Raw genomic sequence first — 26,779 nt, 5'->3', positions numbered from 1 at the left:
GGAAAACAACTGAGGTTCAAATGTAAAAGGCTACAAGGGCAACAGAGGACGTTGTTGTTGAAATGAAATGAATCGAAAACAAGGGGTGAGAGAAGAGGGAAACACATTGGTTCTTTTTATCATGCTTGCAGTCTTTTCCCTCTCATTGTACATCTGTTTAATACCCCCTCAAAACATCCATCCATCCACCTAACCATACATCCATGCATCCATCATCCATCCATCCAACCATCCATCCATCCATCCATCCATCCATCCATCCATCCAATCAATCATCCATCCATCCATCCATCCATCATCCACCATCCATCCATCCATCCATCCATCCCATCCATCCAATCAATCATCCATCCATCCATCCACCCATTCATCCATCCATCCATCTAATCAATCAATCATCCATCCATCCTTCCACCCATTCACCCATTCATCCATCCATCCATCCATCCATCCATCCATCCATCCATCCATCATCCATCCATCCAACCAACTATCCATCCAACCACCTATTAATTTTGTCAACCTCTACTGAGATGTAGTTGAACACCGACACCACTAGAAGACATCCGAGCTCAGTGTTGCCTGTCAGACATTGGTTGTATAGGTCCCCCAGTATTCATTGATTTGGTGATTTACAGATCCTCACATGTCTCCCATTGGCTGTGTGAAAGCATCTGGACCTCTAAACTAATAAAACAGTTTTTCTCAAACCAATTTAATGGTTCCTCAGAGGGAAGCAGGTCGTCTGATTGTACACATTGTCAACATGTTGACAGGATGGAATGGTTCTCTCACAGTGAAAGTGATTGCCCAAATGCCAGATGGAGAAATTGGAGGCATTGGCAGATAAAGGATCAAATGTTTGGATTAAATGCATCTTGGCCGACCAGGAACACACAGTGAAAACATGAGAAGAAGCTGATGACAGCTAATACATTTGGACTTTTATTATTATTTATAAATTATAATTGAGAGAAAACGTTGACTTTTAAAAGGATACGCGGTATAATTAATGGACGTATGGGTGGATGGACAAAACAGGGAGTTAAAAAAAACAGAGTTCGATGCTGTGGGGAACTCATTTGTAGCCATCTCATTCATTTTATTCAAGATCAGTCTTCAGTTGGTTCAAGAGGGTTCCTCTTCTCTATCAACAATCAGTAATCATCAGTCAGTCGACATTAGTGATAGTTTAGATGATAGTCTTAGGTAATGAGGGTCTGTTGAATTGAGATCCATTGGGATTCATCTATCTACGAACTCCTTAAATGTCTGTCTGTCTCTATAACGCATGGCTCACAAACTGTTCAGCTTATCGTCTTCACACTTGGCTCATGTATAAGTAAAGAGCCAGGGGAGTGCAGTGTTAAACCAGGTAGGATTTGAACGTGAATGTGATATGTTAGATATTAAAACAATCTGAATAAACAGACAGCCAGCGCTCCGTGGCAGTGGGGGGGAGGCAGAGTCCCCTTCAGTCTGTTGTTTATCTGAGGATGTCGAAGATAAAGAACAGCAGCTATCAGCAGCTGGGTGTGCACGGGTCAAATCCACTGATCACTTGGATTATTTGATCCTTGTAGTTCACCATATTGGACTGACACAGACATTCACTGGAGCCCTAGGTGCGGATCTTTGTCACCAACATTCATAGAATCACTGGATTCGAATACACAACACAAGAGAAATCCAACACTGATTGGACAAGCGGGCAAGAAGTGAAAAAACCCCAGTGAGGAGCACCCGGCAAATCCAAAGTGGGGGTGTTTTGCGCGCGTGCGTGTGCGCGCGAGCGACGGCAGAAGAAGGCGTGGCTACACCAGAAGGGGGTCGGAGTGGGAGGGGCGAAGCGGGCAGAGGGGAGCGGAGGGGATCGGGGCCGAGGGGAGGGGGAGAGCGGTCGGTCCATGACATGAATGAACCATGTTCGGTAACGGAGGGTTAGCTCTCCCGGTCTGCTCCTTTCTGCTGCTGCAGCTCCCGCTTCTCCCGCTGGCGAACAACTGGCCCGTTAAGGTAAATAGCTCGCGGAGATGATCCGTTTGCACAACGCGCTGAAGGCATGGGGGGACTCGGTAGTTTGCTCCAATGGAGAACACTAACTTCTCAAGTCTGTCACTCGGATGCTGCCTTGCTTGTCGTACAAGACACTGTCTGGTTTGACCTCTAAGAGCCATTTTATTCCAATTCGGCAAAGAGAGAATGAACTCAGCAACCATGCTGTGTGACTTAAACTTAGAGCCTAGAGGAGTTCGTGCTTCGAAACCAAACATTAAACCAAAGAGTAAGTGTGTGTGTGTGAAGGTTGACTGACTGTTAGCAAATGCAGGAATATCACTGTTGTCTTCAGCAAACCTCTCTCTCTCTCTCTCTCTCTCTCTCTCTCTCTCTCTCTCTCTCTCTCTCTCTGTGTGTGTGTGTGTGTGTGTGTGTGTGTGTGTGTGTGTGTGTCTTCAATGAAAAACCATTCAGTTAATTTCTACAGCTGGTGATAAAAGTCCAAAAGTTGTATTCACTATAAAAGTAATTTGGGGCTGTGTGTGTGTGTGTGTGTGTGTGTGTGTGTGTGTGTGTGTGTGTGTGTGTAGGAGGGATGAACTGTAATGACCGGTGGAAGGGGCTGTCTAACATGTGTTTACATCAGACGATAAACAAGGCAGCAGTGAAATGACATAAGTGATGGAAGCTGTAAATGGAGTTTGTTGTACCCTCCTCTCCAAACCAGTTATAACAGAGGAGTGAGGTCTCCCCTCTCGGAGTGAGTCAATCGAATCAAACCACATCAAGTGAACGTGACCTGCTGTGTGTGGTTTATCTTAAGCATTAAAATACTTTCAGAGTGGGGTAAGATGTTTGGACTGTCATACTAACCCCCCACCCCCCCCCACCCCATTCAACTAAAGCTTAGTAACAGCTGCTTTGTTGAACTTGGACCATTGTCTGCATTGGATGTAAAGAAGCAGTGGTTGCAACTGTAAATCATGTTTTATTCATGCAGATGGTGGCAAATGTAAATCATGTGAATAATATGCTAATTTGAGACCATTAAGTTCTCATAGTTCGTTCGGCTCCGTGTTTTTGTCTCGACCATATGCCTCCTTTTCAAGCTATTTTTCTAACGTATGAGGAATAATTGCTTTAGTCCACAGTGCTAAGTCTTAACTTTACTTGCGAGGTTCTCTCTTAAACTGGACATTCAGCCAATACGGTGATTTAATTACATCCGAGAGTAATAACAGCAACTTATAGAGATACTTGCAGAGTAATAACACTCTGGGAGTTTATTTTTCATTGATGGTTTTGGTCCACATACTTGATGTTATCCTTGCTTATCCCTGAAGGCAGTTAGTAAAACTACACAGCTTTCTGTTGTATGGAATGTAAAATAGTCATTCTTTATTTGACCAAGTAATGTGCTTAGTTAGTTAGTCTGTCAAAGAGACAACAGTGGTTCAAAGTGTTGACCCCAGCATCGTAGATTTGCTGGATAGGAAACATGCCTTACCATTGGAAAGTCACATCCTTTCTGTTGGGCTACTCTGTTCATTGTGGGCATGATGAAGAGTTAGCTGAGTGACAAACAGAACGAGCGGCTGCCTGCCTGACCAGAGGGCTGAAACTCTGACTGTTAGACTGTGTAAAGGAGACAGCATGGTGAGAGCCAGCAGCCAACCCATCAGGGTGACTTGGGCTTTCAGGGTTGAAACTCTAAACAGATGCATTGCCAAAGACTGTACAAACAATTGTTTGCAGACACCAGTTCTCACAGTTCTTCCTTTTAAATGATAAAAAATGGCTCCGTTTCTTTGCTCATGACTGATCTGAACAGTCTTGCAGCAGAGATGGTTGATAAAATGCCCCATATTTGTCTGATTAGCATAGATTTTTTAATTGAGTCCATTCATTCTTGCCAACGAAACAGAAAAAAAAGGTTAACAGCATAGTGAGCTGAAAAGAGGCCTGGGTTTTTGATTGTGAAGCGGACCTTTTTTGGAGGAAGTTGACAACACATAAAAGTATTGCCAGCAGTAAAATAGGGAAAAGTTGTGTAGTGCACACAGCAACTGGCATGACATCTAATATACTTTTTTGGCAAGACATCATCTTCCAACAATGCTACAGCAGTCTTTGCTCATTATAACACACACACACACATAATGTACCATAGCGATAGTGAAGTAATGCTTCTATTAAGGGATTGCATTCATTGTGGTAATGTCACTTTGTTTTAACTAGCAGTCATTATTTTCCCTTACAAGATGTGGAGAGACAAATGGCTTAATTCAACAGGAATTCTTTTTTTTTTACTTAAACTTGCCACATAAATATTTTGATGAGACCCCTTAAAAGGTCTTTTGTTTATCCACCAATTTATTAGAAATGGTACAAGTTTAGTTATTTACTCACCCAGATCTGTCGTTAGTGGTGGAACACCAGTTTTCACTTTTGTTTTGTTTTTCTTAAAGTTCGCATGCTAACCACCTCGTCCAGTCTTCTCACTTTTTGACTGATCTGTACTCCATACAACCCGTTCATAAACCTTCTGCTGGACTGAAACTGACATTTTGTGTTTGAACTTTGCAACAGTGGTACTAGTTGATCCATAGACAATGGTATAAATGGTCATTTTTACTTAGATTTCAGGATCAGCTGCTCAGCAGTATACATTTCTATCACTAATGTATGTTTCTATAATATGAAAAGACCATAGTGGACTGTGGACAAATACTAACTCTAACCCTACAAACCCCAACCCAACCCTTATACAATATGAAGTGTGTACCAACATTTTACTCATCCTATACCTAATACCCAATTAACTCCTGACATGAAATAGATCAGATTGTAAACCACCTGCAAGCACAGATGTAAATGCATCCAGGACCCATTGAGGACGGATTGTAATCAGAGCGGTCACCTCTGGTGGTGGTCAGGGAAGCAATATGACCACAGTGTAATTACAAATGCATTGTCAATCCTTATACAGCATGTAGGTGGAAACATGTAATGCTGTTCCAAACCAGCCAGCAACCATTAGCCAGTTAATAATGCAGGAAGCAGCCCTCTCTTCAGTCCTTAGGTTGTTCAAGACACCTGAGGATGGAGGCAAGATGAGACCAATCAAAAAGCAAGAAATCCCAATAACACATGATGGGCTTCCACCTTCTAGTCTTCTTCTTTTATCTTCTTTGGTTTTTGTAGTTTTAGTACAAAGACAAGGAGAGGATGTGATGTGAGACGGACAGAGCAATCAGTTTTTAATTTGAGACACTGGAGACACATTAATACTATGGCGTAAATGTAACCAGGTCAAAATTGTATCTCGATAGAATCTTGATTTTTTTTTTGTGTCTCCTCGTGCTAATTTGACCTTAAACCTCAATCCTCTAGAAGGAGTGTAAGAAGGTGTCCACAGTATTCTATCTATTCTTGAATGAATAATGGGACATCCGACACACTGTCATCCTTGGAGAAACCTTTTAGCTTTGATCGTAAGGAACTATTTGTGTGTTTCTGTGCTGAATTAGCCAGAGGGTGATCTGACAGAGTAAAGAGCATGTGTAGGCTTGTTTAGGACGCTGTTGGGACAACACAGCAGTTGCATTTTGAGTCTTGATGTGTATATGTGTTTGTCAGTTGTGGAATTGAAAAAACACCGAACTGACATTGAAGTTGAAAACAATTATATCTGTGTGACACATGATAAATCAAATCTCCACTTCCAGCACAGCAGAGGGCTTTGCTATGTCCATTTCAAATTGGATTTCATTTCATTTGCACTAATTCCATGTACAAATGGTGTTGAAACACTACAGTCACTTGCTTGTAATTTACCTCTGGGTGTACAAATATTTTTCAATGACCCTCCCTTAGTATTCCTACCTAGAACATTATTGCTGATTTGCAGTTTCAGTAATGTTTCCCGTGATGATGTTGTAGCTATCCCAAAAAAGAGAAATGTTGTCATGTTGAGCGTTGAGGTGCTTAATGAATAATGAGCACCCAAAACTCAAACTTCACTTTAAACTGTGAGAGAAAAACAGTTCTAGTATGCAGGTTGAGGAGAACTTGTAATCACCGAGATCACATCACTGAGATCACAGTGATTAGCCAATCACAACTCAAAGTTATTGCAGAGACATTCCAGTGTAGTGGTGGGCAGTTGGAACTTGTAGATTTTCAAGAGAGGTTACTTTCACCTGTGAATTCAACAATTTAATTGAGATTCAATACACTCCAATACTCCTATACACTGGTGCACATGTTCCAAGTTCATGTATATGTGTGTGTGTGTATGTGGTGTGTGTCTGCCAGGACAGAAGTGAAGGGAGGGTGGAGCAGCATCACATCCATCTACAATCACACAGCCATGGAGGTTTGAACAGCAAACAGTCAAGCAACAAGGTACTGTTACAGTTACTACACACACACCCCGTCTCATCTGTTTCATCATCTCACATCTAGGATGTAAATGTTATTTGTGTCTCACTGTAAATGTATTTATGACTCCGGTATGTAGGGCCATTGTAACTGAGACCAACTGCTTCATACGCTGTTTGCTCCTATTGTTTTCAGTAAGCCCACACACCATCAGCACAGGTTTCTATCAGTGCTCTCTTGTCTCAGTGATGAAGGCTGGTTAATATTTTGAATCACACCTCTCCCTTGTTGAAATCACTTTATTGCTCAGGTTGTTGTTTTTTTATGACTTCGTTCTGTGTATTTTCTTCTCCTAGGAGGAGGTGTTTCAATGGTGGGGGGAGTGGTCCAGTTGGTCTTCTTGTTCCAGGAGCTGTGGAGGAGGAGTGAGGAGTCAGGAGAGACACTGTCTCATACAGAGGTAGCGTTTATATATCCGCACACATTAGTAATTTGTGCAACTGCTGGGTTTGCACGGGCAGGAAAATAAGGCTTTAGAGTCTTTAGAAGGAAAGAAAGATATAACTAGTTTGAATATTTGATAAGACATAAGGACATATATATATGGGTACAATGTGCACTACACACTGTGGAAGAGTGAGCAGAGACATGGCCATATACAGAGGGAAGATAGGTAGAGTGTTGACAGAATGTGTGTATTTGTAGCCATCTCGTGACCTTTGACCTTCCCCTGTCAGACTTGCGGAAGTTTCTGTCAACCAAGATTAACACCACTCTGCCCTCACTGTTGGCCCTCAGTCTCCCCCTTCTTCCCCTTTCTTTCCCCTGGCTTTGTTCCTTTCCTTCGCATACTCTCCTCTCACGTCAGCCCCTTTTACACCTCTTTCTGTTTATTGTTGCCCTTTTTTTGCCTTCTTTCCCAATTTTTGCACACACTCTCCCCTTCATTTTCATTCCTTCTCAGTTAATTCACCTCCTCCACGTTTCTCCTCTCTTTCTGCTTTTCTTCTCGACCCTCTTCCTCTCCTGTCCTCCCCTCATCACCCTCTACCAATTAGATGTGACACTTTCACATAGTGACCTCCCGCTCACCTCGTCCTGCTGTCTCTCCCACTTTACCTTCTAAACAGTGTAGGAGGATGGGCTGAAGAAAGATGCAGCAGCAGATACAGAGGAGGTGTGTGTGTGTTGGGGTGGGGGGTTAACACGGTAATGAAAGACAGATGCATTTACTCCATGTTGGAGTTCTTTAGGTCCACAACACACTCATACAGAATTAAAATCATATTGAACATAAACTACAGCACTCTTCTTGGTACAACTGGTGCAGACACATGTTACTTGTTGCGAAATTTTGTAAACTTCTGAAGTACTGAGACCCTTGAGATGCATTTCCAACAGCTGGTTTCAAGCCAATAAAGAGATCTCTACTCCTTTACTGTTTAAAAAATCCAAGTTGTTCCCGTTCCTCAGAATCAGCTCATGTTGATAACATTTCAGGTTCCCTCTTAAGACATAAATGTATGGACCTGTAAGTATAAGATCATTTTAGACATGTCCTGCGGAAAACCTGAAAGAATTGGGTCCAGACTTTCTCCACAGTCTGCCTTTCACACATGCACCGCGCAGCAGGGGGTGCTCTGCTCAGACGCGTTCACAACAGCAACAAATTCTCCGCAGGACTCAGACGAGGGGTGGAGCAGCAGAGGCAGGATGTTACGTATTCATTTCGCTGTGGCCCTTATCACCACAGACTCTTGACATCTTCATCAGTTTCTTCTATGTTTATTGCACTGCTTTTTTTCTTTTTTTGCATCTGTCGCTTGTTAGAAGTGTCATTGACCCCCCCACTCCCTTGTGGTAAATCGAGCAGGGATCCCCTGCTGTGTTCTCGCATCGGATTCTGTGGACTTTCTGCAGACTTTATACTAGGAGGCCAGCCTGAGAAACTGCGGAGGCTCCCACTCTGACATTTGTGTGGGGATGATCCCCGGTGTTCAGTTTATGCCTGAAAGCAGCTTTAGTCACACATTCACAGAGAAAACTAAACCCAGAAGCAATAGTAGACATTAACTACTATGGCACAACGTTTTTTTTGTGTGAGTGAACTGGAGCATATGGTGCATGTCAGTGGTTTTTGAATAAAGGCGAGATGATGAAAAAATGATCTTGTAATAAAAAAAGGGAAGTTCATGGGATTCTAGCTTGGGCCATAAAATCAAAAACAAAATTCCAAAAGAGGCAGCTTTATAGCTGCCTAAAATAAAGGTTGAAATAAGAATATTAATGAATGCATTTTTGAATCCATGTATTTGTTAAACTCTTTATAGATGAGCAGTGGACTATAGGTGGGCAAAGTTAAATCGTTGAAGGAAATACGAAAAACTTATCTGCCATCAATATTTACAGGTTTTTAGGTTTTAACTGTAATAATGATGATGAAATTGTGCAATAATTTATTTAGGTCACCTCAGCAGTGTACCATAACAGCTGCCTTTATGATAAGTGGAAGTAGAATTCCTTCCTTCACTGGGGAAAAATTGCTGCTCATTGAAGTTGTAAATGTTTACCACAATAAAAAATAAGTTGTGTAGGACTGGAACAACTGATGGTGATTAATCTGGCAGTTGGTGTGTATATGATGGAGGATTGTAATGGAGATAATTTCACCATGGGACAGTAAGCATTTTAAATGTGCTGTGTAAATTTGTGCCCAGTGTCTGAGCAGTGTTCTAAGTATAAGTAATGTTTTCTTACAGTGGCAGCTGCTCCAGCTACTCATTACAGAAACCAGCTAACTTTTCATTATGAGCACTAGTGAATCACTGTTTATTCTACAGGGAACTGTTTTTTGTTATAGTAGGCGAGTTGTCACATAAGCTGTGTGTGGCCACAATAGACTTTAAACTAGATGAAAGGTTTCAGGAAAATATGGTTGAGCTTTCTGTGCTTTTCTTCTTTCTGTTTTCATACATTTTCATTTTCAAACTCCCACTAAGCCACGGCAATTTAGCCCAGAGGCTCAGCCCTCAGGTTTGTGATTTACAGCCACTTTGATTCCTTCCAGTCACGAACAAATCCGTCATTCATATATCCAGTCCATAGAGATAGACAGGCTATGCAGGAAAACCCAACAGAGTTGTTTTTAGTTTAGTTCCTTGACAAAGATTGACAGAGAGGGACGAGAGAGAATGTTCGGGAAACTGTTTAGAATATTCAGTTATTGGTCACATTTCTAAATAATAAAGACAAAGAGGCTGAATGAATCCGGACTTCATCTCAAATTGTATCCATTGCAAACTTTTCTAATCTCCTCCAATGTGCTATCTGAATGATTACTGCCACGTAACACTCACACCTATCATCATAAAGTGCTTCTAGAGGCTGTTCCTGCAGTCCAGTCTTTCCGTCGCACTTGATCCTTCCAGTTTGCTCCAACCGCTCCACTGCAAATGCTGGAACATCTGTCCTCCAATGTCCCGACTGGAAAAAAATAACCCTTATGTCTGACAATGAAGCTGAGACAGCCAAGCCCAAACACCTTCCCCTGCAAGTGGGTGTTAGACTTTATTAGGTGCAGTCAGTCCAGATCAGCAGGTTCAGCTCCATCAGGACCACAGTGAGTACTGGCACTGCCCAGGACTGTGTAGTGAGACCACATCGACAACAAAAGCTTAAGGAAGTGGACCTGCTCGCAGAGTGGCTTAGCAACATTTTCCTAAACAAAGACTGAGATCATCCAGACCATCTGATTCACTGTGTAGTCTGGATACTACAAAGTCTGTGATCATAAACCTTACAGTAAAGAGTTAATACATCAGAAAAGTTCCTCAGTGCTGCTCTTGCCCCCAAAAATGAATCCATTAGGCACCCACTAGACCTTCAGCAGTTAGAACATGCCACCCACTAGACCTTCAGCAGTTAGAACACGCCACCCACTAGAACTTCAGCAGTTAGAACCCACCCACTAGAACTTCAGCAGTTAGAACATGCCACCCACTAGAACTTCAGCAGTTAGAACACGCCACCCACTAGACCTTCAGCAGTTAGAACACGCTCCACCCACTAGACCTTCATCAGTTAGAACATGCCACCCACTAGAACTTCAGCAGTTAGAACACGCCACCCACTAGAACTTCAGCAGTTAGAACACGCCACCCACTAGAACTTCAGCAGTTAGAACACGCCACCCACTAGAACTTCAGCAGTTAGAACATGCCACCCACTAGAACTTCAGCAGTTAGAACACGCCACCCACTAGAACTTCAGCAGTTAGAACACGCCACCCACTAGACCTTCATCAGTTAGAACACGCCACCCACTAGACCTTCAGCAGTTAGAACATGCCACCCACTAGAACTTCAGCAGTTAGAACACGCCACCCACTAGACCTTCAGCAGTTAGAACACGCCACCCACTAGACCTTCAGCAGTTAGAACACGCCACCCACTAGACCTTCAGCAGTTAGAACACGCCACCCACTAGACCTTCAGCAGTTAGAACACGCCACCCACTAGACCTTCAGCAGTTAGAACACGCCACCCACTAGACCTTCAGCAGTTAGAACACGCCACCCACTAGACCTTCAGCAGTTAGAACACGCCATCCACTAGACCTTCAGCAGTTAGAACACGCCACCCACTAGACCTTCAGCAGTTAGAACACTCCACCCACTAGACCTTCATCAGTTAGAACATGCCACCCACTAGAACTTCAGCAGTTAGAACATGCCACCCACTAGACCTTCAGCAGTTAGAACACGCCACCCACTAGACCTTCAGCAGTTAGAACACGCCACCCACTAGAACTTCAGCAGTTAGAACATGCCACCCACTAGAACTTCAGCAGTTAGAACACGCCACCCACTAGACCTTCAGCAGTTAGAACACTCCACCCACTAGACCTTCATCAGTTAGAACATGCCACCCACTAGAACTTCAGCAGTTAGAACACGCCACCCACTAGAACTTCAGCAGTTAGAACACGCCACCCACTAGAACTTCAGCAGTTAGAACCACCCCACTAGACCTTCATCAGTTAGAACACGCCACCCACTAGACCTTCATCAGTTAGAACACGCCACCCACTAGACCTTCAGCAGTTAGAACACGCCAACCACTAGAACTTCATCAGTTAGAACACGCCACCCACTAGACCTTCATCAGTTAGAACACGCCACCCACTAGAACTTCATCAGTTAGAACACGCCACCCACTAGACCTTCATCAGTTAGAACACGCCACCCACTAGACCTTCAGCAGTTAGAACACGCCACCCACTAGAACTTCAGCAGTTAGAACACGCCACCCACTAGACCTTCAGCAGTTAGAACACGCCACCCACTAGACCTTCAGCAGTTAGAACACGCCACCCACTAGACCTTCAGCAGTTAGAACACGCCACCCACTAGACCTTCAGCAGTTAGAACACGCCACCCACTAGACCTTCAGCAGTTAGAACACTCCATCCACTAGACCTTCAGCAGTTAGAACACGCCACCCACTAGACCTTCAGCAGTTAGAACACGCCACCCACTAGACCTTCAGCAGTTAGAACACGCCACCCACTAGACCTTCAGCAGTTAGAACACGCCACCCACTAGAACTTCAGCAGTTAGAACACGCCACCCACTAGAACTTCAGCAGTTAGAACATGCCACCCACTAGAACTTCAGCAGTTAGAACACGCCACCCACTAGACCTTCAGCAGTTAGAACACGCCACCCACTAGAACTTCAGCAGTTAGAACACGCCACCCACTAGAACTTCAGCAGTTAGAACACGCCACCCACTAGAACTTCAGCAGTTAGAACACGCCACCCACTAGAACTTCAGCAGTTAGAACACGCCACCCACTAGACCTTCAGCAGTTAGAACACGCCACCCACTAGACCTTCAGCAGTTAGAACACGCCACCCACTAGACCTTCAGCAGTTAGAACACGCCACCCACTAGACCTTCAGCAGTTAGAACACGCCACCCACTAGACCTTCAGCAGTTAGAACACGCCACCCACTAGACCTTCAGCAGTTAGAACACTCCACCCACTAGACCTTCAGCAGTTAGAACACACCACCCACTAGACCTTCAGCAGTTAGAACACGCCACCCACTAGACCTTCAGCAGTTAGAACACGCCACCCACTAGAACTTCAGCAGTTAGAACACGCCACCCACTAGAACTTCAGCAGTTAGAACACGCCACCCACTAGAACTTCAGCAGTTAGAACACGCCACCCACTAGACCTTCAGCAGTTAGAACACGCCACCCACTAGACCTTCATCAGTTAGAACACGCCACCCACTAGAACTTCAGCAGTTAGAACACGCCACCCACTAGAACTTCAGCAGTTAGAACACGCCACCCACTAGACCTTCAGCAGTTAGAACACGCCACCCACTAGACCTTCAGCAGTTAGAACACGCCACCCACTAGACCTTCAGCAGTTAGAACACGCCACCCACTAGACCTTCAGCAGTTAGAACACGCCACCCACTAGACCTTCAGCAGTTAGAACACGCCACCCACTAGACCTTCAGCAGTTAGAACACGCCACCCACTAGACCTTCAGCAGTTAGAACACGCCACCCACTAGACCTTCAGCAGTTAGAACACGCCACCCACTAGAACTTCAGCAGTTAGAACACGCCACCCACTAGACCTTCAGCAGTTAGAACACGCCACCCACTAGACCTTCAGCAGTTAGAACACGCCACCCACTAGACCTTCAGCAGTTAGAACACGCCACCCACTAGACCTTCAGCAGTTAGAACAGCCACCCACTAGACCTTCAGCAGTTAGAACACGCCACCCACTAGACCTTCAGCAGTTAGAACACGCCACCCACTAGACCTTCAGCAGTTAGAACACGCCACCCACTAGACCTTCAGCAGTTAGAACACACCACCCACTAGACCTTCAGCAGTTAGAACACGCCACCCACTAGACCTTCAGCAGTTAGAACACGCCACCCACTAGAACTTCAGCAGTTAGAACACGCCACCCACTAGAACTTCAGCAGTTAGAACACGCCACCCACTAGAACTTCAGCAGTTAGAACACGCCACCCACTAGACCTTCACAGTTAGAACACACCACCCACTAGAACTTCAGCAGTTAGAACACGACCCACTAGAACTTCAGCAGTTAGAACACGCCACCCACTAGACCTTCATCAGTTAGAACACGCCACCCACTAGACCTTCAGCAGTTAGAACATGCCACCCACTAGACCTTCAGCAGTTAGAACACGCCACCCACTAGACCTTCAGCAGTTAGAACACGCCACCCACTAGACCTTCAGCAGTTAGAACACGCCACCCACTAGACCTTCAGCAGTTAGAACACGCCACCCACTAGACCTTCAGCAGTTAGAACACACCACCCACTAGACCTTCAGCAGTTAGAACACGCCACCCACTAGACCTTCAGCAGTTAGAACACGCCACCCACTAGACCTTCAGCAGTTAGAACACGCCACCCACTAGACCTTCAGCAGTTAGAACACTCCACCCACTAGACCTTCAGCAGTTAGAACACGCCACCCACTAGACCTTCAGCAGTTAGAACACGCCACCCACTAGACCTTCAGCAGTTAGAACACGCCACCCACTAGACCTTCAGCAGTTAGAACACGCCACCCACTAGACCTTCAGCAGTTAGAACACACCACCCACTAGACCTTCAGCAGTTAGAACACACCACCCACTAGACCTTCAGCAGTTAGAACACACCACCCACTAGAACTTCAGCAGTTAGAACACACCACCCACTAGACCTTCAGCAGTTAGAACACGCCACCCACTAGACCTTCAGCAGTTAGAACACACCACCCACTAGAACTTCAGCAGTTAGAACACACCACCCACTAGACCTTCAGCAGTTAGAACACGCCACGCCATGTTTTGTGTTGCTGTCGGACACTCTCCAAATTCTCCTATAGGTTTTCAATTACTTTGAGGTCTTGTGACTTTGAAGGCCAAAGCATATGATTCTCATTATTTTCACACTCATGGAACCGATCAGTGAGCCTTCATCTCACATATTGAAGTGTGTGGTTTTTGCTTTGCAACCAGTCCATTCTGTCACTGCTGTGTCCATTAGCTTGCTGCCCTGCTGTTAGATATGTCAGTGAAACCATCAACGAACTCAGACCAACAGTGACCTGACGTGGTACAAAAACATCATTTGAATTTCAATAGAAACTAAGCTCTTGTAATCACAATGGCAACCTCACACATGATCTCCAAGAAACATAGCAGTGTGTATATATATATATATATATATATATATACACTATATAAACAGATTGCTATGTTACTTGGAGATCATTTCAGTAGATTTTCCCAATTTGGCCCGGTTTTTATGATAGTGATTTTGGGTAAATGTAATATGTCAGTAAAATGCTTCCAAGCAGCCAGCAGCACAGTTTCTGCTTTTCCAGATCCCATCTATTCCATAACAACTTCTTCAGAAATAGCTTATTCAAGTTAAACATAAAACATCTAGTACTTAAAAGTGCCTTTGATTACCAGAGATTTAGGTTGGTATGTACTGTTGGTATGTTGTAACTGGTTGCCAGATTATGTACTTCATGGGTTTTGTGCTGTAAATATTCTATATTTATATTTTATTTACTGCTTAAATTGAATGCATTTCATCTATTGTCCATTTAATACAGGTGAGTAATAATATTGTATCTCGTCTCTTCCTCAGGCTGTCAACCACACAGAACAACAGCTCATACTGTGTTGGCTCTCCTAAACAGTACCAGCTCTGTCCAAACCAGGTAGGATGCAACATTCATATTTATTCAAAGGTTAACGCAAAGAAATTGAATTTTCCTGTAAAATGTGTGTGTGCGTGTGCGTGTGTGTTGTGCTTTCAGCCCTGTCCCAGCCCCAGTGTTAGCTTCAAACAGCACCAGTGTTCCCAATTTAACTCCAAAGCCTTTGGAAGAAGATACTACCACTGGGTACCTCTTTACCCAGGTATAGTGTCTTCCTTTACTCTGTCTGTCTGTACTCACTGGCCTTGGTATGGCCACTCTTCATACTTGTCTACCTCACTATACTTAAAATAAACATTAAAATGTGCATGAATGCTTGTGCTTCATTAATGAAAGTAAATTATTGCAAAATGTTTGGTTGTGAACGTAATTGCTTTCACTTTAGCAGTTGTGAGTTTTCAGTCTGCTCTCTTTAATCATAGGGTCACCAGGCAACTTTGCACTTGGGTGATCCCAAATGATAACCACATGTAACTTACTGAATGTTATAGATTTTGTTACTCAGTAATTGTATATTGTAACAGCAATAAAGTAAATATATTTTACAATATGTAATTTCCTGTGTAGCTGATTACATCAGCATCTCCAATAAGCCATGTGACCTGCAGTGTACAACCATCAGTGGTGAGCGACAGCTCCTAGTTCCTGCCCACGATGGTACATTCTGCCGGGATACTAAATACCATGGCGTCTGTATAGAGGGAATATGTCAGGTAATCCAACCAAGGAAAAGTTTTTTCATTTTTTTAACCCTAACCCCACTGTATTAAGTGTATTCAATAACATGCAAAATATAGTAAGTTTATACTCTCATTTAAAGCAAATGTTTCTTGTATTAGATTGAATTTCTCAACCAGTGAAGCCTCTAAATAACCTAACTCTCTTGCATGTTTTAACTTGTCTTCTCCTGCAGCCTGTAGGATGTGATGGGGCGCTGTACAGCAGTAAGGCAGTGGATAGATGTGGAGTGTGTGGAGGCAACGGGGCGTCATGCCAGCGCATCTCTGGATCATACAGGACGGCACTCACACAGTTAGGTAACACACACACACAAACACACATGCAGACAGATGTAGCCACAAGTATAAGATATGCTCCATTTTCATTATAGTCAATTGATGAAAGAGAGAAATTGGTTAAACTGGTTACATTCATAATTATTCACAGTTTTCCACTTGATTTCCTGTCTTGAGGTATCTATCCATTATTTTTTAATTAATTCATTGGATAAAATATATTTAAATTTCCTTGATAGATTTTGAAAAAAATGGACAGACATTCATCTAGCACCATCATCAGGTGAACACTGGTTTATAACCAGATACCTCCAAAACTACTGGCATTCCCCTCTGCCTTGTTAGCTTGTTAGCATGCTAAACTTAGATGGTAAACATGGTAAACCTGCAAGGTAGGCATTTTAGCATGCTGACATTAGCAATTTAGCTCAGTACGGCCTCTCAGCCACGAGCAGGTCTGCAGACTCTGAAGTCTTGTTAATGCTCGGACCATCTAAAAACCCAACATTACATTTTACATCACAGTACTGGGCCCCAAAATAAATCTAAGTTGTAAAGTATGTGTTTTTATGTTTTTAGTGAGGTAAGATTTTTGAAAAGCTTCGGAAGATGCTGGAGAAGCTGATATTCGATTTATTTTTACACACTTTGGTATCACTGTTTACTGATCACAGTTAACATCAGACAGTATTTCCTGTGGTTTAAAGTAGGCATCTCTTCCATCAGGCTATGTGTTCATCACCAACATCCCCGCTGGAGCCACTGACATTCAGATCATAGAGAGACACAAGACTGAGAACATCCTGGGTGAGAACCTACAACTTCTTTAAGGTCAATATACTGAGTATGAAATCACCAGATTTAGATCATTTCAAACTGTGGCAGTGGTTTTTCTTTAATCATGAAAATCTATGTATTTTATATAATTGGGTGAATCTAGTCTGGAGCTATATTTGAGCACACTAAACAGTGATAATTATGTTTTTCACGTCTTACTCTGGATCATTACAAATCAAGAACCCGTAGCTCTATTGTAGGTACCACCATCTTGAAAGTTACTTATCTCTATTTTATATGAGGAAAAAATATACAAATAAAATGTGATTGAATTTGATTGATTGATTATGTTTCCCGTCATATCCAGCCCTGTCGGACGAAGACGGACATTTCTTCTTCAATGGAAACACAGTGTTTGACAACCCACAAAACTTCCGTGTGGCAGGAACCGTGTTCAAATACAGACGTCCAAGCAATGTGTTCTCTGATGGGCTGGAGTACATCATTGCACAGGGACCAACACTGCAGGGCCTCAATGTTATGGTATTGCATGCACGCACACACACACGCACACATTTTGCAGTGAATGTGTCACATTTGTGCTTCTAAAACAAGATTGAATTCTTGTGTGTGCAGTACTACAATTTGAATGGGAAGCTCCCCCACATCACCTACGAGTACACCATCCCCCTCGAGTCTTATGACATCACTGCTGCAGAGGGCGTCACTACAAGCCCTGGCCACTCCCACCTTAACTTCACCTATAATGAGGTAAGTGAGGATGTAGGTGGGCATCATATTGAGTTGACGAACCACAGCAGGGCCTTTGTGACATCTCGCCATCCCTACGACGCCCAGCTGGGAGCTGATGACCAATCAGATATCCAGCTGTCGGAAGAAGAAGAGGAGGAGGAGGAAGTCGTGTGGGAAATCAGGACGCCCAGCCCTCCACCGCCAGCGGCCATGTTGGTCTACAGACCAGCCGATGTCACCAGTCATGTGTTCAGCCACAATGATGTGGAAGAGCAGGGCCCTCCTGCGCCATCGGGTTACCGTGAGTCAGACACTAATCCGGCCTGTCATAAATAATACGCTTTTTACATTTAAATTAACGACACATATTTGCATAGAAGCTGCCCTTAGACAGGGCTTCAGACGACATTAATCAGTTTTCATAATGAAATAAATGTTTTTCAATGAAGTATAAAAAAACCTTTTTTTGCGGCCCACTGTTAGGTTTCTCTAATTTCACACCCATGCACTCTGTCTCTATCCTCTGTCCATCTTCTCTGTCCATTTAACAGATTTGGACAGTTAGAAATTGCCCTAACCCTTCTCAAAGGTTTTAAGACTCTAATTAATTTGTGGACAATCAAAACACTTCATTTTATATATATATATAACCTATAAAGTCCTTCACATTAGTAAAATTATCGGTCATTCCTTCTGTTCATTCTCTTAGTGTTGCAGGCTTACCTGTCAATCTATGTGTCATTAATAAACTGTATCGATCTATTTGACTCGTTGTCTGTCTTTATCTTTCTGCTCATTTAGGGAGTTCCTCCAATTCAATCGATGAGCCGTCCACTGTGGAGGAAAACACACTGGTGCTCTCTTTTCCAGGTAGGAAACTGTTTTTGCTACACTACAGATTTTCTATCTATAGTATTCGTCTATTACTATATTACATTAGTACTATATGTACTCTGAGGTGATTTCAAAGCCCTGGACAATATTTGCAAAACCAGCCGTGCAGTGGTGCCTGGAGAAGCAGGTCGACTCTTAATTTATACTATAGATTTTATTTGAAGTGGCCCATCCGGCAAAGAATAAATGTTGTGTTATAAACCCCAAAATAGACCAATAGTATCTGCACACTGTCACTTCATTTCTAATGCAGATGCAGATTTTGCATCAATACAAGACAACTGCATGATTATACATTTTGTGTCAACTAATACTTTTTCCTTCCACACATGAAAATTGTTCTCTCATCTTTCCAGTAGATTAGTTTGTAAACTGTCACTTGGAACAGCTAATGTAGGCTAGTGTGCCACTATTATAAGTTAACATTGTTTGTTAAAGGGCGGTTTACGTATAATATTGGATAAATATTACAGTTTGTGAATATTACTTTATAAATACTACACTTTACAAATATCACAAATATTACAATAGTAATAGAATAGTCTCAATTTCCGAATAATCTGTCACTGGTATTATTTAATTAAGAAAATCTGTTTTTCTGTTCATCCACAGGTAGTGTTCATTCAGCAGCTCTGCCTGAAGAAGCCCCGTATCTGCTGCTGGAGGAGCTACAACACAACCAGACCCACTCAAACACACACACCCTCACACAGTCAAACACATACTCTGTCACACACACTCTCCCTGAGCCTCATTCACCAGCAGAAACACAAGCGGATACATTGTCTCCCACAGACCCAGAAACACACACAGACACACAGCTGGAAATACACTCAGAAACAGAACTCGTCCCACACTCGGACACACACACTGCCATCTTGGTGCAGCTGCAGCAGGTGTCTGCAGTCCAGGCAGCCAACACAGAGAGGTATGAGGGAACAGCTGTTCACGTCTCATTAATGCCACATAATGTTGAGCAGCTTGAATCTTTAGTGCTTATTGTATTTCACACTCACAATTCCGATCACCATTCATTTCCTCTGTGCTTATTATTTGTAAGCTGATTAAACATGCGCTCAAGGGACCAGGTTACAGTTGTGCTTTTTCCAGTAAGCTGAATACTTCAGTGTCATAGACCTGCTTTGTGTAACCACAGATTTCTCTGCCATGTAAACAATTAGTGAGGATTCTAATCTGCATTAAGGAGTGCACGTGTACTTGTCAAAACACTGCGGACAAGTAGAGTACCAGTGAAGTGGCTAAATAATGCTCAACGTGTCCTTGCTTAAAAAACCTCCATCATAAGTCTAACTGCAACGGAAACTAACTCACTGAGCCTCTCGAAGTCTTTATGATGCTGAACGTTTGATCGTGTTGGATTCAGACCCATTAGTGCTGTGAGGCTGTGCTCCATCTACCTGGGTGGCTCTCACTGCACTGTCAGGCTGCTCGGACACTCAGAGCAAAAAACAAAGTCAGAACTGAGACAGCAGCTTCTATTATTACTACAGGTAAAATAAGTTACAGGACAGTGGAGAAACCTGATTACTGACCTGCTGCAAGAACACACAGATTCACGGTAATCTGGTTGTTTGCTGTGCATGTAAACACAATCTCCAACTACCCATATCTGACCTCTGTTCAGAAATGAGGGACGTTATAAATGAATGACTTATTTAACATACTTTCCCTTTTCCGCTGTTAGATGAGTGTTTTTTTTATTACAAAAATAATGAAATGGTAAAAACCAGGTTTCAACCTGTACCTGTGTGTCTCTATCTTTCTCTCTAGCAATGACTTTGATGTGGGTCTAGAACCAGATATTAGTCTGGCAGACATGTATCGCTGGAAGGTTTCTGCTTATGCTCCGTGCAGCTCAACCTGTACAACAGGTAAACTCAAACTTACAAAATCTTTGATTACTATTAGCATTGTGATAATGGACTGGTGTTCTGCATTATACTGCACATAGACAGTATGTTGTTGATCTCTATCTGCACAATGTTTACACTGTTAACACTGTGCTTCTGTGTGTATTACCAGGTATCACCACTAGTTATGCCCTGTGTGTCCGTTATGATGGAACTGAAGTGGACGACAGTTACTGTGACTCTCTGACGAGGCCAGAGCCCACCCATGAGTTCTGCACCGGGAAGGAATGTCCTCCAAGGTGCTGCCTTTACTGCTTTAACTCTGATAACTGACACAAACTGCACAGCATGAGGTCTGCTTAAGTCTTCATAGTTTAGCAACGCCTCATTTACAAATGCTAAATAAGTGTTGACTGACTTGTCAAAAGAAAAGCAAATACATTTCAGACAGTCTGAATACAGTCACAGTTAAAAATGCATTATGTAGGCTATGGCTATGATGATATAGAATTTTCAGCAAATGAAAAAAATGTAATGAATAATTTTCATAATGATAATGTTATTAGTCAACTTAGTCAAATTTTTTGCAAAATGTATTATGCTTGAATTAATTAAAAAAAATTGTTGATATTAGGATATCCTGACAGCCCTAAATTAGGCATGTTTGAATGAAACATAACACTGATGTGCCCAACTCAAGAGAGTATTAAGAGAAAAACTAATAAAACCAATCAAATACAAATCAATGATTAGGGCTGAGATTTGTATCCTCTCCATTTGTTTATATTTTAAAAGGATCAATAGCCGGCAAGTGAGTTGATTAAGATTATGTATTTCAGATCGATTTTGATTTTGTCTCCTTTATTTGTACACTCTATTGGCAGGTCATGCAGCCCTATAGTATGAAGTATTTTCAGTAAAAAGTAGGAGTAAAAAAGGAATACTCGACAGTTCTCACCATACAGCCACGGAAGTAACACAAAGATGAGTGGGCTGAACCTTCTGAAGACATAGTTTCACTGGCGTTGTCTCGTTTTTCTGAAAACAAGAACCTATGCCATAACAAAAAATAAGAAGGAGAAACATCCCATAATGTGACTATGATTTAATATCACTAAAACTTTATGAGACCTTTAAAACAACACCTTCTCACCTCTTTCTCCTCAGGTGGGAGACCAGTGGTTGGAGCGAGTGCTCTCGAACCTGTGGCGAGGGAGTTCAGTACCGCACTGTGCGCTGCTGGAAGATGCTGTCGCCAGGTCTTGACTCCTCCGTCTATGATTCACTGTGTCTGGCACATGACCTGCACAAACCTGCTAACAGAAAGGTCTGCCTCGGCCAGAGCTGTGGGCCGCAGTGGGAGGTGTCTGAGTGGTCACAGGTAATACAGAAAGCAAGAGCAATTATCCTGCTGTTGTGACATCATTGATGTGGCTGCTATTTGTTGCCAATATTCTGTTTTGGATACATCTTTAAAGTTCAATTCTTAGAAATTGGTGTGGTCAAAGATGCAAAGACAGAAACACTGTCCAAGAACTGCCTGCATGCATTCTGTCATTGCTGAGCTGGAGTCTCGACCTCGGGTCCAAGTCTGAGTTCTCAAAGAAGAAACTAAGTCAAGTCAGAGTCCAGACAGTGCATGTTTCTGGACGTCTTCTCAAGCATCTTAGCACTGACAGTTTGCCTGTGAATCTGCACTTAAATAATGTTACAGTATTCATATAATATCTCAAATCCCTAATTATACTGGCATGTTACATAAAAACAACGTAAAATGTTTGAGTCCTCGTCCCTAACTAGGTCTAAATAGTCTAAATGCTTGAGTGCTCAAGTATAAGCTGAGTCACATCATAATTAAATCCTTATTAATAATAATTGATAACCCTGCAGAACTGAAGAGAAAAGCAGAACTGCCCTAATGTCTTTGGAGACTTTCCTGTTCCTGCATCACAACAGGGAGGTAAAATCCCTCAACATATGCTGTGTGTCAGAAAGCAGATTTGTCAGATACTTCTCCTGAGACAAAATTAGTCGATCCTCCCTAGAGCCTAGTTTCTTTACAGCACTGCCTCCTGTGCCACTGAGAAAAACAAACCCCTCCTCCATGTCACCAATATATGAAAAATAAAAATGTGTCCCCCAAAGATTTGCAGTTTCCAGTCATGATATAGGTCAAAAAGCTAAAATAAACCAAACCTTTCTCCCTCAATTTTCAGTGTGTGAAACCGACTCCAAAACACACTGAATGTTCATTTTGATGCTACGATCGGCTCAATAAATGCGTAGTTATATGTCAAGAAAAGAACCATAAAAAAGGATATAGAATTATTTGAAGTTTAATACTTGTATGTGCTTGTGTTTGTCCCTGTACGCGTTAGTGCTCGGCACGTTGTGGCTCGCGTGGTGTTCGGACCCGGGAGGTTCGATGCTCCATGGAGATGAGACTATGTAACAAGTCCTCTCAGCCAATAGAAAGTCAGGAGTGTGAGGGCCCGCCCTGTGACAGAAGATGGACAGTTTCCGACTGGGGACCTGTGAGTTTAACGACATACACACACAAACACGTGGTCACATGCACACGCACACAGCATCAGCATAGTGTACATACACAATGAACACACACCAGACCAGGCAATAACACTTCTCATTTCATATTTACTAGAGGAAAATGATAACATCAGTTTTACATTTGCATTAAATGTGTGTGTGTATGTGTCAGTGCTCAGGTGTGTGTGGAGAGGGAAGGATGGTGCGTGCCGTGACGTGTCGTTCGTCAGGTGGGGTAGTGATGTCAGAGGAGCAGTGTGACCAATCACTACGTCCACTGGCCATCTATCCCTGTGGGGACAGAAACTGCGCCCCACACTGGGTGGAACAAGAATGGCAGCAGGTAAACATCGAGGTGTCCTTCACCTTTGAGAGATCTTTGACCGGGCATGTTTTGTGTGTCTGTTTAAGATCAGTGAAAATCAGACTCAGTCCTAACTGATATGTTTATATGTGTGTTTGTTTCATGTTCATGGCTGTGTCAGTGTAACGCCACCTGTGGCCGGGGTGTGCGGCAGCGTCAGGTGGTGTGTGCTGGGCTGGAAGGTGGTGTGTTCAAAGAGTTTCCGGACAGTAGCTGTGACCAAAATCACAAACCAGATACCAGCTCCTCCTGCTTCCAGAGACCCTGCTCCAAATGGTTCACCACATCCTGGTCCCAGGTAACTCCCAGTCTGACTTTATGCCAACCTACTGATCCAGTACACTACCACAGTGATGTAAAACCAGGGCTGTTAGGTTGTATATATAGACCGTACCTCCATAAATCACAGTCTGTCTCATTTGATATGTCATGCTGTATAAGAACTGTGTCTGTAGGTCATTAGGTCATATTATCATTAACAAAAGTCCTGCTCCCTCACGGCCCCTCAGTGCAGTAAGACCTGTGGGAGTGGTGTCCAGGTTCGAGAAGTCAAGTGTTACCAGGGGGAGGAGCTGGTAACCAGGGGCCACAGCTGCGACTCAGCCCTCAAGCCAGAAGCCAGACAGAGCTGTGAGATCCAGAGCTGTCCGACAGACGCACCAGGTACAAAAACAAACACAGTGTGTGCTTTCACTGGAGCTGATGCAACATGTCAGCACACATTCAGCTCGCACATAAATTAACTCCCAGATGCGTCACTGTGACTGTTTTTCTGCAGTGTCCTAACGAATTAAGTGGAACATTTAGTCTCTGTCATGCCTTCATTTTGTATGTCTTTCATGTTTTCGTCCAGCAGCGGCTCCAGTAGCATCAGTAGCGGTAGACGACTCCTGCCAAGATAAGCCAACAGCCAACTGTGCCCTCGTCCTCAAAGTGAAACTGTGCTCCCATTGGTACTACAGAAAGGCCTGCTGCCAGTCCTGTAAGGCACCGAGACCCTGAGGTGTCAACTGTAACCTCCCTCCTTGACCCCTCAACACCAACCACTGGTCACACCACATCCTTTTTGGTGCTACACAAAAGCCTGCTGCTAGCAATGTACGGCCTTAGGACATCAACATTTACCATATTAATGTTAGCCTACCACTGATGTCAAAGGTCAATCTGTGGTCACTGCCTTTTACTTGTCAATGTTATTCCTTTACTCTTCTTCCCTCAGTCTCCTAGAAGTGAATCCTTTGTTTCAGGAAGCATCATCACTACTAAGCATAATGCAATCATAAGGACTCGTAGTGCAAACACTACTACAGTAAAGTAGTTTTGAAGACAGAGCACGTGTCCTGCTCTGTAGCAACATTTTACAACTGGAAATTTGCAGACAACAGACAAGCTCCTCAGACAGAGGCCCTGACCACCTCCTACCCAGACAATGTGAAGATAGACTAGCTTTAGACACACTGGGATGTCTGTTCATCTGTTTACTCAACTCCACAACAGCACATGCAAATCAGTCGTTTAAAAATAACCTTCCTCCAGTGTTTCCAGTACTTTATTCTGTATCTCACTATTTTAAGGGATAAAACCCCTTACGAACTCTTGTCCTGTCCGTCACTCCAAGTATGTCCCCTCAAGTTCTGTTTAGTAAATGTCTATAATCTATCATTACCTCACTCCTTTCTTTAAGGTGCTATGTTCCATGAAGAAATAGTGGATCCAAAGTTCATGAAAGACTTAATGCAGCTTTGTTGTTAGTGTGGCAACCGGCCAGGACAGACAAGACCAGGGAAACATTGTGACTGGGGGTTCTCAGCGTTTAGTCCTGTCCTGCTTTACATACACAGCCTCAGACAGACTGTTTGGTTTGGCTGTACTGCTGGTGCATTGGTGATTTGTAAATATGCTCTTTTTCTGCCACTGTCCATTTTGACTACAAAACAACAAGCTGGAGCTTCGTCCTGCATCCAGCAGGCGCTCAAAACGAACTGTGAGACAACTGCAACATGAAGACAGCCATCAGTAATTCAACTCACTGCAACATTAGAAATCACATTCATTCATTCAATGCATACAAAAATCGACTATAAACACACTCCTATAGATGCTGACACTACACTACATCAACAAAACTCACTGACAGCAAAGAAAAAAAGCTTCTCTGAGCTTCACGTGGTGGAACAAGTCTGGTGCCATTCAGAGACAATCATGAGGATGTGTCCTTTATACCAGCAAGCACCAGTCTAGCTTTAGTCTAAACCAACCACTTAGTGTTTTACGTAAAAAGTTGGACTTTTGGGGCAGTTTTTTAGAAATTGTTTATGGTCCAATCCAGACTGCGATGGGAATCATCATCAGTTTCATCCCTGTCTGTCTTCAGTTGATATATGTTCAGTATGTTTTGAGCCTTGCTTAGCACAAAGCCTGGGGGCAGTTAGAAACCACTGGCATACTGTATATAACATACCTATCTGTCGGGAATGAAACAAATCCTCAAACAACTCTTAAGCTGTTATTTAAGCATTTTTTCAAAACCTTTGTAGTGTGTCATTCTAAAGGAGCCTTCTTTGGAGAGTTAGAAACAGTATAACTATCCAAACCTGGAAACAATTGAGTCAATGAAAGTGCTGTGAAAAGTAGCATCTGCAGGTACATGAATTCTTAAGAACCTGGGTGCTTTCATGTCAACGTTTCGCATGTGACGGCTCAAGTAGAAACTAAATGGAACTGCATCACTGTTGAGTTACTGTACAAACAGAGCAGAAACAGCTGAGGAACAGGAATGTGGCGCTGCAGACTGCTGGGGCCAAACTCATCTATCCAAAACACTGTGTAAACATGGCTGTCAGTGTCGCTCAGTCCCAGCGTGTTGTTTACCTGTTGTTACACTGCCCACAGAGCTGCTGTTGTTTTTGTTTACTGTATTACACATAAAGAATAAAAGAGCAGCTGTTTTTGGACAAGCATCTGTGTCTGGCCTGTGACTGCTGCTCCTCCTGGTGGACTAACACTGGACTGAACACAGACTTTGGCCACTCGCCCATTTCTGTGATTCCCACTTCTCTTAGATGTGATTATATCCTAACCATCGGGGATTCTGAGTAACTGGAGACAGTATTTTTGTTTTACTTCACGTAGATCGTAAAGCCTCCAATTGATTAAAATGTAAACGTTATATAGAGCTTTTTATCATTTACACCGCTCACTGTTTACTGGTATTTGTTTACAGGCCAGTCTTGCCCGGTCTAATATAGTGACGACTAAGACCTACTATCCAACTGCTAATGCGGCGTCTACATATACATGTTTATGTGCATGCATAGAACCCACTACCTCCTGAAGAAAGAAAGCTTCAGCTTGTGGTGTAAAGAATCTGGAGGCAGACTATTGAATAA

General features: G+C 43.1%; 1 protein-coding gene across 6 annotated transcripts; it reads left to right on the top strand.

Annotated features, from left to right (window-relative positions):
* The first annotated feature begins 1,894 nt into the window (after positions 1-1,894).
* si:ch211-267e7.3 (ADAMTS-like protein 2) lies at positions 1,895-26,343 on the top strand. 6 transcript variants are annotated; one of them, XM_035171495.2, is made up of 21 exons: positions 1,895-2,016; positions 6,316-6,405; positions 6,738-6,841; positions 15,096-15,168; positions 15,268-15,370; positions 15,736-15,881; positions 16,082-16,205; positions 16,911-16,991; positions 17,329-17,504; positions 17,598-17,732; positions 17,820-18,015; positions 18,516-18,584; positions 19,221-19,536; positions 20,400-20,500; positions 20,652-20,778; positions 21,647-21,860; positions 22,858-23,013; positions 23,199-23,369; positions 23,512-23,688; positions 23,900-24,053; positions 24,244-26,343. In XM_035171495.2, exons 1-21 carry the CDS (start codon positions 1,924-1,926, stop codon positions 24,390-24,392), a joined length of 2,955 nt encoding a protein of 984 aa, XP_035027386.1. In that variant the 5' UTR covers positions 1,895-1,923; the 3' UTR covers positions 24,393-26,343. The 6 variants fall into 6 exon arrangements, with proteins under 6 accessions (XP_035027386.1, XP_035027385.2, XP_035027384.2 ...); XM_035171494.2 differs by having other exon boundaries at positions 17,598-18,015; positions 24,247-26,343; XM_035171493.2 differs by having other exon boundaries at positions 17,598-18,015.
* The last annotated feature ends 436 nt before the right edge of the window (positions 26,344-26,779 follow it).

This window comes from Hippoglossus stenolepis, chromosome 11 (genome assembly GCF_022539355.2).
Source record: "Hippoglossus stenolepis isolate QCI-W04-F060 chromosome 11, HSTE1.2, whole genome shotgun sequence".
Classification (NCBI taxonomy): Eukaryota; Metazoa; Chordata; class Actinopteri; order Pleuronectiformes; family Pleuronectidae; genus Hippoglossus; species Hippoglossus stenolepis.
The sequence above is the reverse complement of the archived record's forward strand: the minus strand, read 5'-3'. Positions and strand labels throughout refer to the sequence as shown.